The sequence below is a fragment of the Chelonia mydas genome, chromosome 1, assembly GCF_015237465.2.
Source record: "Chelonia mydas isolate rCheMyd1 chromosome 1, rCheMyd1.pri.v2, whole genome shotgun sequence".
Taxonomy (NCBI): Eukaryota; Metazoa; Chordata; order Testudines; family Cheloniidae; genus Chelonia; species Chelonia mydas.
The window spans coordinates 189,992,681-190,008,798 of NC_057849.1; the positions used below are offsets into that span (position 1 = coordinate 189,992,681).

At 42.1% G+C, this 16,118-nt stretch overlaps 1 protein-coding gene across 23 annotated transcripts in view; it reads right to left on the bottom strand.

The window, feature by feature from the left end:
- BBX (BBX high mobility group box domain containing) overlaps nucleotides 1–16,118 on the bottom strand; it is a 183,575-nt gene that overhangs the window by 39,060 nt on the left and 128,397 nt on the right. For 17 of the 23 annotated variants that reach the window (XM_037907660.2, XM_037907740.2, XM_037907732.2 and 14 more), the window contains 4 exons: nucleotides 11,470–11,550; nucleotides 7,065–7,145; nucleotides 4,144–5,074; nucleotides 2,963–3,101 (listed from right to left, as the gene is read on the bottom strand). In XM_037907660.2, coding sequence (XP_037763588.1) covers nucleotides 2,963–3,101; nucleotides 4,144–5,074; nucleotides 7,065–7,145; nucleotides 11,470–11,550 — 1,232 coding nt within the window. The remainder of the gene's footprint in view (nucleotides 1–2,962; nucleotides 3,102–4,143; nucleotides 5,075–7,064; nucleotides 7,146–11,469; nucleotides 11,551–16,118) is intronic. The other 6 variants (XM_043538539.1, XM_043538538.1, XM_037907723.2 and 3 more) reach the window with 1 other exon arrangement.

Genomic DNA, 16,118 nt, shown 5'->3' on the forward strand with positions numbered 1-16,118 from the left:
GGTCTAACAAGCAAGCCCAACTTTGACAGCAGAAGAGCCATCATCACAGACAGTTTATAGCATGTGGGATGTGGAAGAAGCAGTGAGTGCTGCCATCACTAAGCCAGTGATTTTAATTATTAAAAAAGCAATTATAGTGTCATAAACATACAGAGGTTTACAAACATATAGACAGACATTAGCGGGCCTGAGGAGTTTGCAACCTAAGGCCCCGATCCTGTAATGACGTTCACATAGGCAGACCCCTGCACTGGTACAGGGCCTGGGACTACCTCTGCAGAGCTCATGACAGGACAGGAGCTAAGACAGAGAAGACAAACATGGCATGTAACACTAGGGAGTTGCCACTGGAGAAGGCGGTAGGGAGGATACCTGGATAGGGTTGCCAACTTTGTAATATTTAAAAACCAGACACTTCCCCCCGAGGCCCCACCCCTGTTCGCTCCTCTTTCCCTGCTGCTCCCTGTTGCTCGTCCCCCTCTCCCCAACTTCTGCCCGGATCAGGAGGGACTCATCCGCAGAGCCGGGGTTGGGAGTTGCAGCCACCTGTCGCAGGTAAGAGGCTGCCCCAGGTAAGCAGGGGCTGGTGCAGGTGATGACTCAGTGCCTCCCTGCCTCCCCCGCCCGCAGTAACCAGACTTTGGGTGTCTGGTCAGTAGATCTAACACAGTCAGGTCCCCTTTTCGAGCGGACTTTCCGGTCAAAAACCAGGCACCTGCAACCCTATACCTGGAATCAGTACATTTTAAAAAGGATTAATATGAAGAAGGCAGAGGATACCTGGCAGACAAGAAGAGGGAGATAGTTGCCCATTACCATGGGAACAAATGCAAGGAAAGGTACAAATCTGAGTCTGGGAGAAGAAGGAAGTTGCACGGCGAGAGGGGTGGGAGGAACAAGGTGTGCAGGGCTGGGGGAGGAGGAAATAAGAGGAGAGATGTAGGTGGAAAGCCTTGAAGAGGGATGTAGGTATGCAGAGCCTTGAAGAGGAATGTTTAATATATAGGTCTGATCTACACTTCAAAATTGGATTGACCCAGCTATGCCATTCAGGGCTGTGAAAAATTTTGTATCCTGAGCATCACAATTAGGTTGACTTAACCCCCCAGTGTAGACACGGCTACGTCAGTGAAAGGATTCTTTCATTGATCTAGCTACCGCCTCTCAGAGAGGTGCATTAGTTACATTGACAGAAAACCCTCTTCAATCAACGTAGGAAGCAACTACACTACAGAGTGACAGTGGTACAGCTGCAGCACCACGGGTACGTGGCTGTGGTGGAGACATACCCACAGTTTCTTGAACTGTTAGTAAAAATCTTAAATCCATGTATTATAAAGATTTCTTCTATCAGAACTGGTTGAATAATAGTAATGAACAACACTGCTGAGTCAGGAAATAAGTTATCCTCACATATATATCTTCACTATCTAACCAGTTGTACAGATGGTAGCACAATATTTGTCAAATACATTATTCAAAACTTTTAACTGGCAAACACTGAATAAATTATTTGCATCTACATTTTTTAGATTAGCTGAGGAGCTGCGGAATTCATCATCTTCTCAAACTGACTTAAAGTTTTAACGGAATTAAATAAATGGAAAGCTGGTTAACTTTTTAATGGAACATTGTGCAGTATGAGAAGATCTTTACAAAATCTCGGTATCACTGGCGAGGACATTATGTACTGAGAATAATAAAAGTGCAGCTTTACTTTGCGAAGTGTATTCAGGTAATAACACCACCTTGAGATTTTCAATATTTAACGTCCTTGCTCTAAGTGCATTACAACTAAATTTCGGATACATTAGGTTATGAAAAATGTTACTATAAACCTACACAAAAAGAAACCTATTAAAACTTTAAGCCTGAAATATGAAGAGAATCTATTCCCTTTAATCCAATTTATTCCCTCTGAATTCAGATAATTAGAAATATCCAAGGATTTGCAAAGTATGAATGGCTAAATAGATTTTTCACCACTATCGCTGAAGTTAAGTAAATCTGTTAGTGCTATGAGGAGAATTGCTATTCATATTCCTGAGAGCCACTTCTGTGTAGATCTGCAAAAGCATTAATTTTTAAGAGTAATTAATAATTATTTCTCTACTGATTTATTCCACTGCCTTAACCAGCTTATCTCCTATTCAAGTAGTTGCCTCCTTGACTGAAAATGATTTATTTACCCTCCACTGCCTTAGAACAATGCCTACAAAGGAAAATAACGACTCTTGGGTGCTACAATAATAGAAATAATAAATAAGTGAAAGGAGCAGTGTCAAATTATCTCCTTTTTGGGGGGTAAAAAGTAACACTTTTTCCAGTTGATGAAGCGCCTACTTAGAACTTTAAATAATGTTTCTTTGAAAATTAAATTAACCCTCTACATCACCTCTTAGCTAGGTAAATATTGTGCTTATTTTAGAAATGTGGAAATAATTATTTGATTCCGATTTATGTCGGTGTAAATCATGAGTGATCACAATGGAATTAGATTGGTTTAATAATCAGTGAGAAGACAGAATCAAGCCCAGAGAGGTGAGGGCTGAGTGTTTCAGACGCATGCTCTAATTGCGAGTATCTAGCTTGAGACAGCTTGGGCCTGACTTACAGAGGTGGCGAGCAACCGCTGTTCCCATTGGCTTTAACTTCAGTTTGGAGTGCTCAGCACCTTTAACAATCAGGCCTCAAGTGTCTGAAATGTGGCACTGAAAAATCAGAGTCCAATTTGACAGTTTTGATCTATGCAGCTTGCCTAAAGCTAAACCGAATCAGAGACCAGACCTGGACACAGGATGGTCTGGTTCCCAGTCCTGTGCGCTACATACTATATTATCCTGTTTTTCAGTGGAATGTGCATAGTTATCTACTTTTACTATGACAACCAAATCCATTCCTATAGATTGGAAACAAATCATGCTTGTGCAAAACTCTGTTCACGTGAGTTACATCAACTCACCCCAGAACAAATTCTTCCTTTGGCTTAGTTTTTTTCAGCTTTTTACTCCCACTCATCCCACTTTGGGAAAAGGCCCAGTTTTCTTCATTCCAGCATCCTTCGTGGTCTGAGGAGTTGCCTTTTCCTGAGCTTCGTTTGCCTAGGAAAGAGGAAAAAGAGTCTTACTTTCACCATGGAACCTGGGTCACAGTGCACTGGACTCACAAGGATCCTGTATATCAAGAGTCGCTCAACAGTGCAATTTCTGCTGCTCTGCTGACTGACTCTTCACATGTTCCTAAAATGGGTTCTGTGCCAACTTAGGTTCCTAAGGGATAAGAAGGTTACCTGGTAGCAACTGGATTTACCCATATTTACTACCTTAAAAGAGCCAACTTTTGGAACTTTCTGCTAAGCTGCAGGACCCCTACAGTGTGGATCTGCAGAGGTATAATGAAGGAGAAAAGGTTTCACAGATTTAATGTAAAGGAAAAGTAACCTCAAGGGTTCTCGCTTCAATTTGGCTGTTCAGATTATCATCTTCGATTTGCTGCTCAGAGAAATGCTTTTAAATGTATCCTACTGAAAAGATACATCACATATTTTAAACCCAAATTCATCTTTCCATTCAAATTCAAGGTTCTCTCACTGATCATCATCATCATCCACTTTTAACAACGGAGATGCTAAATTTGGAAACTGATGACACATGTGATCTCCCTACTTCTATCCTGATGAACGAACTCCACACTGTTTCTAGATCCCTCCCCTATTCTTCGGGTTGTGTACCTTATCTGGGGACCAGAATGTACACCAGAAAGGAGTGAGAGACTCATCTACCTCTTCAAGGATTCAGAGTTATGCCTAGAGACCAACAGCATTTCTTCATATAGGCAACTAATGCTCCAGTGCAGCTGGTCAGGGTTATATAAAAATGCAAGCCCTGCACAAACCAGCAGATTGACCTGTTAACACATGTATTTTTAAAGTGAAATGTGCTTTAAAGACTATATTTTGCAATCAGATATGCAGTAAAGGGGAAGGAAATATGTCTACTAATTGAATCAAATAAATCACTGGTTGCGTTACAAGCCCGCACCTAATTAATGGCAGACCAAGAGAGAGATGCTGTTCAAACACAATATAACACCTTTTGATTTATTTTTCTCTCCCTCTGTAAATAAATGGCAAAAATCACCTACCTCTGTCCACATTAGCACGCAGGGACGTGAGCATGCCCTCTGACACCAGAGTCTTATAAAGAGCACCTTTGCAAGATCGCTCTGATTTCCTGGAGCCACAGGTTTCAATCTTTTTATTACAGTCACTGTCTGCTGTTTTGACCTGTCCAGGTAAACTCTGCGGTACCACATCCTCTGTTGGGGTCAATGGTTCTGCTTTTACGTTATCAGGTACCTCACAAGGTGCCTCCATATTGGCTGTAATACTAAGAAAGTCAGGAGGCTTTGATTCTTTGGTGGTCTCCGAGGATTTGTCCTTTGATGCTCTCTTCTCTTTTGATTTCACTTTTTTCTTTGGTGACTTTGTGTCCAACACACTTCCCTTCATGTTTGAGGCAGGGCGGACCTTCTTCCGGGGGATTTCGCCGAGTCTCTCTGCACCCCAGTCGCCCTTTGCAACTGCTTCGATAGTATAAATGACACTTTCAATATCAGACTCAGAGGACTGCCTCTTTTTACAAGCCTTCTTAGGGGAGGATTTTTCGTTTGTGTGCCGGTCCAGCTTATTTTTTTTCTTTTTCTTTTTTATCTTTTCTGGTTTGCTCAGCCCCAGGGTATTAAAGTCAGCAAGTGACAGCTCTTGAGAATGACATGTGTGATCCTTTGCACTGGTACTATCATTTATCTCTAAAGTACTGCTGTCTGCTGCCGGATCAGTAAAGTGACTGCATTTTGTAACTTTCTCCGACTCTTCAGTTTTTGTCTTTTCGTCATTTTGATTTTTCACCATCTCAGATTCTTCCACTTTTACTTCCTGTGAGTCTTTCAGATTCATCTTCTCCAATTCTTTCACTTTCACTTCCTCTGGAGCTTCTGCTTTCACATCCACCGATGTTTCCACTTTCACCTTCCCAGGTTCTTTCACTTTTACCGCCTCTGATGCAAGGCACATCTAAAACAAGTTTAAAACATCCAATCACCACCAATTAAATGCCCCTATGATTCAATTTATTTATTTTGATTTACAGAAATGCTAGAAAGGGGCACTTATCTAAGGCCCTGATTTAGGAAAAAAGCCCCCTGCATTCAGGACAGTACTTAAAACATCCCACCATTCAGGATAGTATGCTGTATGATCTCCATGTCTGAGGGAAAGACTCCTGAATCAGGCTGTAGATGCCCATGACATCCTCTGAAAATACACAAATAGTAACCTAAATGCAGTGGTACAGTTCAATATAACCCACCATCAGTAAACCAGGTAACTTACAAACTATTCCACCTGCTCCTTATCATTCTGGTTCCTACTTCCGAATGCCAGTGAATGAAGAATTTAACCAATTCTTGATACTATCATTTTTTAATTTATTCTATTTGCAAAACAAAGTAAAAAACCAAAACAAAACCTTTAAATTTCTTTTACATGATACAGAAAAATCCTCTGAAATCACAAGCCTCTTCAACACAGAAATGTAAAGTGTTACTACCTTGGAGCCAACCTTCCTGGTGATATCAGTAATGGAGACCGAATCCCTCTATCTACCCACAGAACGGCTACCGTAAAGGATGCATTAAGTGCAAGCTTCTCCTAACTGCTCTCCCATTGGTCCTCAGCAGTGACAGAGGGATCAGCGCAGGACCTGACAGGGTAGTTCACAGTCTCCATGCCTTGGCTTCTCTGCTAAGACTGCTAGCAGGGGTAACCACAAGTGTCAGACCAGCTTCCTCTGGGAGGATGTTCAAAACTTTAAGAGAAACACAAACCAAACCAAACCAAACCATACAAACAAATGACCACCAACTCCTTTAACAGAGGTCACCAAAAGAACCACTTGAACCACTCACCTGGGCTGGATTTTAGTCATTGGCCTAGAAGTCTCCGTACCTAGTACTAATTTACGAATCCACTGGGCCTCCTGTCACTATGAAACTGAACATTTTATTTTTCTCACACATCTTTTTAAAATCACATAACCTGCTATTTTACCTGCTTTACAGTTCAATAGGTCCTTTTAGATAAATCTGTAGAAATTAGAGATCCTTTGGCTGACCCGATTCTTTTTATTATTATTACTTTTGTCAAAGAAAACTTAGCTCATGAGTTCAGATCTGGCTCTAAGGAAGATAGTATCTAAAGAAATCCTGGTAATAATCTCTCAGTCTGTTTATTTAAATAAACTGAAATTTTCCAAGTTCCTAAGAGGCTTGGAAAATCTCAATCTTAAATCTTTAAAATATCCTGTTCATGTGACAGCAACTCCATTTTTAACCCTTCTTCTCTGCTCTACACCTTTTCTTCTAAAGCTTGTAACATAACCCGCAGAGAAGACTTTGGACTGCTTTAGCTGTGTGGCTATGAAAGGGGCTTTGGGTGTTGTAGGCTATAAACTAACTCATGGCATGTGGTCTTATGATTTGGAAGGTTTAGAAAAAAAAGAGAACTTTAAACGTTTCCACAACGGGACCATTCACTGTAACTACTCCTGGAAGGACAGTCTGATGTCAGCTGCAACGTATCAGAACACAGTTCCTCCAGAAGTCATACATGTATTCATCATTTTAATATAATCTGCATGAGAGTAGAAATAAATGGAAGTGACTGAAGCCTTCTAAAACGTATTTGCAATGACAATGTCCTGACCTGAATAAAACCCCAGAAGTGTTCATTAAAAATACTCTGAATACAAATCAGATAAGTCCTTTGCCATCAGAGGTTCTGACTTTTTAACTGTTAACTCAGTAGCACTAAGAGCTTGTGCTTTAATGGCTAGTCTAGGGAAATCTTGATTCTTCGCACCCAAGTGATAATTAGTATGGTTGTTTATAGAAGCATAAATTATGACGGTGCCACTGTTCTGACTGCTAGACTCAGGCAGTCAGCATTATTAGCTTCTCCTCCCCACTGCACCAGTGGTAATTAATCACCAGTATTTTAATATTACCTCTGCCAACTGAAACAACGCTGACGTCCCACACTGCTTTGTTAAGTCAGGAGGGCCTGAATGGGATGTACTTGAGGAAATCTTAAGCAAAAAAACAAAGAAGGAAAAAAACATTACTTCTCCAATACATCCTTCCGGTGTGTTGAATTTAAAATTTTTACAAGGATGACTTTTCCTCCAGCGATACATTCATAAAAGTCCATATTGTGAGAAAAAATTGCATTCGTGGTACATCCAAAGGGCTCGTTGCTGGATTTTCCTCCTTATAAATAACAATCTAGTGCCCTCAGACAATGCCACTAAGAGTGATTTTCTACTTCTGGATTCTTACTAATCAGGGCATCATTTAGGAGAAGGCTGACATAAAGGACAAGTTCTCCTGCTCACGTACATTGTCGTAGCTCCGCTGGCTTCTTGGAGTCCGTGGAACTGCTCTGGTTTACACTAGTGAAGAATCTAGCCCAAACTGTTTCTAAATGTACCTTTCCTCTTGTACCAGTTTAGTGCTTATCTTCAGTACTTCAACGGAGCCTGAGTAAGAAGTGTTGAGGAAGACTCTAAAACACAACCACTTTCTAAACGCATTAGAGCACCAGTCCAAGCATCTCAACGTTAGGCCTCAACATTCCTGCACAGCAGGTATTTTTATACTCCAAGAACTCTGATGCCGTCAGTTAGGCTCTATACCAGCCTTGCAATGGGGAAAGGGGATGCACAGCTGCTTCAGGGGAGTGAGGTGCAGAATTTGAATGGTGGTAGAGATCCTATCCCCAAGCAACTCTCCACTCATTTTGGTCTTTCCGTCTAACCCCACCACCGGAGCCATGAGAGTTACTTTACAGGACCCCCACCCCACCCCGAAATCACTACCATCGAAGGAAGAGAGACCAAAAATATCCTACTGGGAGTCAATATCCTTGAGGAGGTTGCATCTATTCACATAATCTCCTAATCACTCTGAATTATTATTCAATGGCCCTGAGCTGTCAGCTGTTGAGGCTGCAGGGCTCATAAACTATCTCCAGGGTTGTCAGCTATTTGTGGTAGAACCAGACTCCCTGCACTGAGTCACGGAGATACTGCAAATGCTCACTGTTCTCCTCACCTTAGGCTGGAAACAGGATAGAGAGAGATTGTGTAGAGACGTTGATCTCTATGGAACCTACGGCTGAGCTGCACGGCTATGGCCTTCCAAACAGTCACCAGATTGTATCCCTAAAAGTAGCTGCTTCAACCACTACTAGAGTTTACAGGAACATATTTGGCTCACTTTTAAATATATATTTTGGCACTGTTTGCATAATACTGACAAAAATCAATCTAAAAGAACAGAGAGATGAAGTTGAGAGTTTGATTCTAATCCATACAAATAAAGAAGAGTGGGGGAAATGCAAGTACAGTCAAACCCGAACTACTTATTGGGCTCCGATGATGGGGTCCCAGAGTCTGGTGATGGGTCCCCAGAGCTCAGGGCTCACTCTGGGTGGGGAGTGGGGAAGCCTGCTCCTCTCCAGCACACAGCACATGATGTTTGGGTTACAATGGTGCGATGCAAATGCCTGCCAAATGAACTTGCCGTGATGGGGATCACTCCAGGGGTAGGAACACGGCATGTTAGGGCAGCTTCAAATTAATGTCTGACCTGCCCACTCAGTGGTAATTAAAGAATTAAGAAATTCACAAGTTAAACAGAATCTCTCATATTTTATGCGTCCAGCTGGGGTCAGGTGTCACAGAGAACACAAAACCAAAACCACACGAAAAAACCTGTGAGCTTTTCACAGGCTAGCTGATCCTTCAAGGGGACTTAGGCACAGCATCACCTGTGACAGACCAGTGACCCTCCCAGCTGATCAGCTAGGAATCAGATGGCCTTGTTTATCTGGTAGATTCAGAAGAAGGGAAGCTCCCAGGCAGATGGCCTGGAGGAGGACTGAGGAGGATTGCAGGAGGGAGTCTATCTGGCCTCTGTGACTGGCCCTGGAAGAAGGGAGATTCCCAGAGGGGAAAAGCCCGGACAGTCAGCTCTCTCTGTAGGAGAGTGGGAAAGAACCGACCGTGGAGTCAGGAAGGGCAGAAGACTTTTTATGTTGCTCTTGGGATTATTTACTAAGTTTGCTACCAGCACCTCACAAGGTGGTGCGTGGGGTACGGGTCACTTGCAGGTTTACACTAGTGTAGATGGTGGATCCTCTGTAACTTTAAGTCTTTAAAACATGATTTGAGGACATCAGTAACTCAGCCAGAGGTTAGGGGTCTATTACAGGAGTGAGTGGGTGGGTGGGGTTCTGTGGCCTGCAGTGTGCAGGAGGTCAGACTAGAGGATCATGATGGTCCCTTCTGGGCTTAAAATCTATGACAGTTTCCTCAGAAGGCTAGTGGAAAAACAGAGGCAAGGTGAATAGTGCCGTAGTTGGCACAAATGCACGCTATTCAGGCTGACCTAGCCAGAGCATCTTAAGAAGGATTTGTGCAGAATGTCTGCCATGTTTTTATAAATTTAAGTTGGAGTCTGTACCTTACCTTTAGTTTGTATATTAAATTAGGTTTGAATGGGCCTACTTAAATAATCATCGAGAGAAAGCGCATGGATGTTTGTTTCAGATCCAAGTTTCTCGCTGCCAGACTCAGTCTCCTCTTCTGCTTCAATTGTGCTACAACTCTGCACTCCTGTGGGCAAGCATATGGACTTTCCTATGACTCCTAAGGATTTGTTTCTTAAGAGGTGCCAGACCTTCACCTAGTGGTGATATGCAAACATCAGGCCTGATTCAACAGTGTTACTCCAGTGCCATGCTGGTGTAACTCCAGTGAAATCAGGCTCACTATTATTAAAGGGGTACAACATTCAGATCACGTGCAGAATGCTGCCTAATAAGCAAAGGAAGGGGATAGTTCAACACATTTCCCCTACCCCCCACTGTTCCTCAGACGTTCTTGTCAACTGCTGGAAATGGCCCACCTTGATTATCACTACAAAAGGTTTTCTCTCCCCCCCCCGCCCCTCCACTCTCCTGCTGGTATTAGCTCATCTTAAGTGATCACTCTCCTTACAATGTGTATGGTAACACCCATCGTTTCATGTTCTCTGTGTATATAAATCTCCCCACTGTATTTTCTACTGAATGCATCTGATGAAGTGAGCTGTAGCTCACGAAAGCTTATGCTCAGATAAATTTGTTAGTCTCTAAGGTGCCACTAGTACTCCTTTTCTTTTTGCGAATACAGACTAACACGGCTGCTACTCTGAAACCTGTCACACTTCTAGTGTTCACAAGCTTTTTTGGCTTGTTTTCTGAGCTGCAAAGGTCACATCCCCCTACAGATCACTAGCTCCTGCTAACTGTGATCACCCTAGCATGCACTCTGCTGGAGCCTGGGGACTGCCTAAAGGGTAAGGCAAATCTCTTCTTTCCACTCATGCATATTTCTTTAAAATTTATCTTTTTAGTATCCTTATTTTCTAACCAAGAAGGAACAAAACATTACTGTTATGCAGCCAGGGATAAAAAAAACCCCATGCTACATGGGTCCAAATTCTAGAGTTTTTTCAATGGTTCCAGATTCTAGATTTCTCTCCAGCAGAATGAGTGTTGGGATGCCACTGGATGGGAGTCAGCGAACCATTTTGGGTATTGAAATCTGCAAGCTGTGGTCTTGCGTAGGAAACAAACAATATGCTGAAATGTTCCCTTTTCCTTATTTATCTGAGGGAACCCAGCATACATCCTTTAATTTGTAGATTCTTGACATATTAAAACAAAAATATCCAAGCCAAACTTCAAGGGGATGGGGTATGTTTTATCAACAACGAACAAACTGACATTTCAGATGCATCAAGGAGTTCCAGTAGCGTCTGGAATACCCAAATCTCAGCGAGTTTACTTATCATGGCCCAATACTCACATGGTAATTTTAATCTTGGATACGGATTGCAGTCCCCACTCTTTATAAAGAACCTCACATTCCTCAAAACCTGCTTCTTGCTTCCTAAATTGGGCCACAAATCAGGAAAGCATTCCCCATGCGTAAGTCCTATTCAAGTCACATAGTGAAGTGTGATTATATACTTTTCCGAATCAGGACCTTGGTATCCGCAGTGACAAATCATCTACTCCTTCTCTTGCCGTACCTGTTGTGCTGAATTGTGTTTTTGTCAGAGTTGTACTGTGAGTTCTCCAGGGCAGGAATCTGATCCTGCTTTCTAAGGGACCATGTATATTTACAACATAAATGAATTAAAAAAAGGTCAGCGGTAAGTATCCCCTAAGACAGCATCTCAGGCTACCTTTTTTTCCCCCTGTTTGCTAAAGCTGAGTTTGGTGCTAGTCTAACTTGTGAAGCCCACGTGTTTTGGGGAAAATATACGCACATGTTCACATCATGATGGTAACAGGAACCTTACCTCTGCCAGCTGGAAGAGCGCGGACTTCCCACAGTGCTTTACAGGCTCAGGACTCCCCAGCTGTGAAGTATTTGATGAGATCTACATTTTGAACAAACAGAAGAGACAACATTTCAGGGTCACTGGGGAAAGAGAGGGGGGGGGGGGGGGGAAAGGCTAACTGTCCCTCAACTTCTCTTGGGATATTGCAGACAGTCAGTATAAACACTGGGCCCCAAGTTAGGAAAGCATCCCTATTCAGGAAGCACTTACGCATGTGCTGAAGTTCCATGAAAGTCAACGGGACATAAGCGTGTGCCTAAGTTTTCTCCTGAATCCGGGCCTACGTGCGTAACCACATTTTTTATTGGATTTGTGACCTCCATAGATGACACATGCTGGCCATGCAGGCTTTTCTACATCACTTCAGTGACCACCTAAGGGACCACACAAAAAACAAACCCCATCTGCTACTTAGCAGAGGCGGGTCTTTTGCTAAAGTATAAAGTTATACTGGAAACTTTGGGGAATCTTTCTGTGTGGTTACTTAAAGCAGAGTATTGTTTGTTTGAGATGGGTACAAATTTCAATGTATTCCTTTAAAGTTAAAGGAAAGCTTTCAGTAAGTAAAGTTTTCCAGATCAATAAGGTCATATTTGCCCTTTTACATAGACACTGTTATTCCTGCCTTAGCAGCTGCCTAGTGGCCCACTTCACAGAACTGCCTTAGTCTGCCTGTTGTTACAGGTGGCACAGCAAAGAGACCATTTTAACCTAATGGCAGTCACACTGCTCAGAGAGCATCAGTGTTCATTGTGCTGTCCCAACCTTGGCTTTGTAGAATTAAATGGTATTGTTTGGAATGAGAGACTCCATCCCTTAACACTGGTTTTTCAGGGCACAGGTGTTCCTGAGACAGTTTCTTCATAACACACACATTTATATTCACAGTCTTTTGGGATATACAAGGCCACTCTAATTTTTGGTTGCAAGCTTGTCCACTCCTGGGTCTCAATGTGTTTTTATACACATTTTTCCTTTGGAATAGATTACTTTACTTTGCAGTTTCAAGGGGATACACTGGAATTAAAAAACCAACACCCATTTTACTGCCATTCATTCACCATACACCTATGTTTAAAATACACCCGAACATTATTTTTGTTTAATGTTTATTAATAGTTATTACTTCTATTACAGTAGCTCCTGGTGGTCCAGTCAAAACTGGGTCTCTGTTGTGCGAGGCACTGTATAGCCATGGTCTCAGCCCCAAAGAGTTTCTAGTCTAAAACCCTGATCCTGCCATGAGCTCCGTAGAGGCAGTCCCCTTAAGCACACAGAGCCCCATTATAGTCAACGAGTGAGCGTTCTCAGTGATCCTCCTGCACAGATTGGCTTGCAGGATCCGGGCCTTCGTTTCTTTAATTTCTATTCTATAGTAACTTACGTTATAAAAATATTAACCACAAGGCAGATCTCCTCAATTCAACATCAAAGCTATATAGGGGTCCGGAAAAGTAACTCCACGTTGCTTAAACAGAACATGAGCTCACGCAGAGGCATGTTCTGATTTTTGACACCACATGTGCAAACCAAACAGAGTGGAAATACATCATTAATTGTGATGTGGACATTCACAACCAAATGATGGCAGAGCTGTTGTTACAGTTTTACAAGGTGGGAGGAGAAGTCAACATATTACCTTAGCATGAAATAGACTCAACAACTTGGAGAACAAACTCCAGGAAACACAGCAAGTTTAGAATTTACCTCAGAGAAGATGTTTGCTGGGCTTGGGAGGTGATAGAAGGATCAATCAGCTCCCAATAATGATCTCAAATTTTACTCTCTTCTCGTTAAATGCAATCTTCTAGTTTTAACAGAATTATCAGTATCTACCACACCTTCCTAATTTCCATTCACCTCAAGCATGAATGGTTAGTTCTTATACACAGGGTTGGCTTCTGATCCCACAAAAACACTGATTTTTAGGATCATCTTACTATCTCAGAATCCTTTTACAATAATTGCCCATATTTTAGCTACTATTTCTGGCATGGGTGGTATGTTATGCCATAGTGTACGCTTTTTGTTGCCTATGGAGTACAGGGTAACTCAGACATTTAGTAAATGTTAAGGCCTTAACTCACACTAATACTATAAGCGTATTTACTTATTTTATATAATGATGAATCTATATCGGAAGATTATGGCTTTTTCCTAAACTTGGAGTTGGGAGAGAGGGGGAATAGTGAATCAGCCATTGTGTACATAAATATCACGCTGCTAGGTCAACCTCCAATTCATAGGCAAACGAAATGAGAAAACCTGGATTTGTGCTGGAAATGGCTCTACTTGAGGATCACTTTAGATAAGCTGTTGCCAGCGGGGGAGTGAGGTGGGAGGAAGTTTTGTTTCATGGTCTCTGTGTGTATATAATGTCTTCTGCAGTTTCCACGATATGCTATGCATCCGATGAAGTGAGCTGTAGCTCACGAAAGCTCATGCTCAAATAAACTGGTTAGTCTCTAAGGTGCCACAAGTACTCCTTTTCTTTTTACGAATACAGACTAACACGGCTGTTACTCTGAAACAATTCATAGGCATTTTGCCTCGAATTGCTAGATTTAAATATTTTGCACAAAACCCAAACAAAATGTAAAGAGTTGTCTCTATGTCGATTGTACGTGGGTCAGTGAAGCTGCACTGGGGACGAATTCCGCCCCAAGCATTTGTGTGTCCTGACTGCAAGTAGAGGGAATAGAAAGGGAAATTATACATTGCTGCAACAAGGATACTAGCCTGCACTTGTTTTGAAGTTAGTCTAGAGAAAAGCTTTAGTAGAGCAGCTAAAAGAAGAGTACTGATTTTGAGGTGATTAGCCTGGTGATTTTATTGCCATCATTCCTTGGAAACATTTTTGTTGTTTAATAAAAGATGAGAATTTAGTTAAGTAAACCCAAGGGGAGCTTGCGAGTCTTCACTGCACAGCATTCATCACCATCTGTTCTCATTTGCCAAACAGAGATTCAATAGGCCTCGAGAGCAAGTGTTTCCATCTGCTCCATTTCCCTCACATGAAAAAAAGGAGAAGAGCAGCCAGCAGCACATGACCAGAGAGCTCTCCAACCACCACCAGCAAGTGCGCCTCAAACCATTGTCTGCTGACCAACCTCGAGCCTAGATCACGACCTTCCGTGGAAAACCCCTTAATTCAGTGATATCATCAGAACCGTGGGACTTTCCTATGGATTTTTAAACATCTCTATGGCATCTGCACGTATATCCAGACATGCTGCACGACTCCTAGGGCTCTCATCCCCTGTTGTGGCCGGTCAAGAACAGGCAGGCCTGATTAGCCCTATCATCAGTTTTAACTGAAAAATATAGCACTTGGTGAAAACAAGAAGGTGAAAGGCATACTGGGATTCTCAGGAAGAAAGAATGCCATGGTGTATAATGAGCTGTCTATGAGTGACAGGGGAATTCTATTCCCGGGGCAAGGGATGGCCATTATAAATGACCCATCTACTTGATGGGATCACTCTTTTCACAAAGAGTCAGCCTTATCCACTCCTACTGTGAAGGGAATAAAGAGAAAGGGAACATATGAAGAACACCCAGTCAGAACAAAATGCTGTCTGGGACGGCTGCCAAGAATCCCCAGGCACACTGGCTCACAATGCATTCCACATCATTTCACAGAACTATTCCACTACTGGTTAAATATCTACTTTCACTCCTTTTTTTAGTGGCACTGTACATTGCTCATTGCAGTATGCTGCAAACTGCTTACCATAACTCAGCTTACTAATGGCAGCAATGCATTAATAGACCGGCCACAGGAAGAAGTGGCAGAGCAAGAAATGGGACTTTTGTCAAATGTGACAAAGATTCCCTGTGTGAATGAAAGCCCTGTATTAGAAAAAAGCAGAAGCAGAGCCAACAGCAGAAAGAAGGGCTTAAAGAGATACTACAGATTGCTGTGTGTTCCTCCCAGAACAACCTAGATGAAACCAGGCTGCATATGATCTCCCCAGTGTTGTGTAGCAAGATGTTAGTCACTGCAGTTAGCATTGCAATGATGTTGGCATGACACAGGGGAGTATCTCTGGGTGAACAAAGGTTCTTAGTGCTGAAGTGTTTTTATGGCTCTGGCCAAATTTCTCTCTCTCAACTCCCTAATTTGAAGTAAATTATTGTCCTAAACTTCAGAGGCAAGGCCAGCCTGGAACAGACATTATTCTCTTCCAACATAAAATAAGTCCTAGCTACGTGTAGCAGAGTATGGGAAGGTTTTAACATTTCCAACAGAAAAAACAGATCCTACATTTAATAACTCCCTCTTTCAAATTAACCAATAAAATGCACCTTCCAAGTTCCCCTGACTTCTACTGTTTCACACAACACCTTCAGTATACTGAGTTAACTAGCTGCGCATAAGTAGGTGTGTCATTAAACGCACTTATGGTACCTTCCTACAGGAAAGCTAGGAAACATGAATACATATAGAGGTTCTATGGAATCCTAAAATCAGAGATATAACCATCTATTAACTTCTTTAGGATGGTTTGATAATTCTGTAGGCAGGCGATCATATTCTGTTCAGTTCTACAGGTTGTTGTTAATAGAGTCATTTGGATAGCACACAAATGATGGTAGAGATTTTA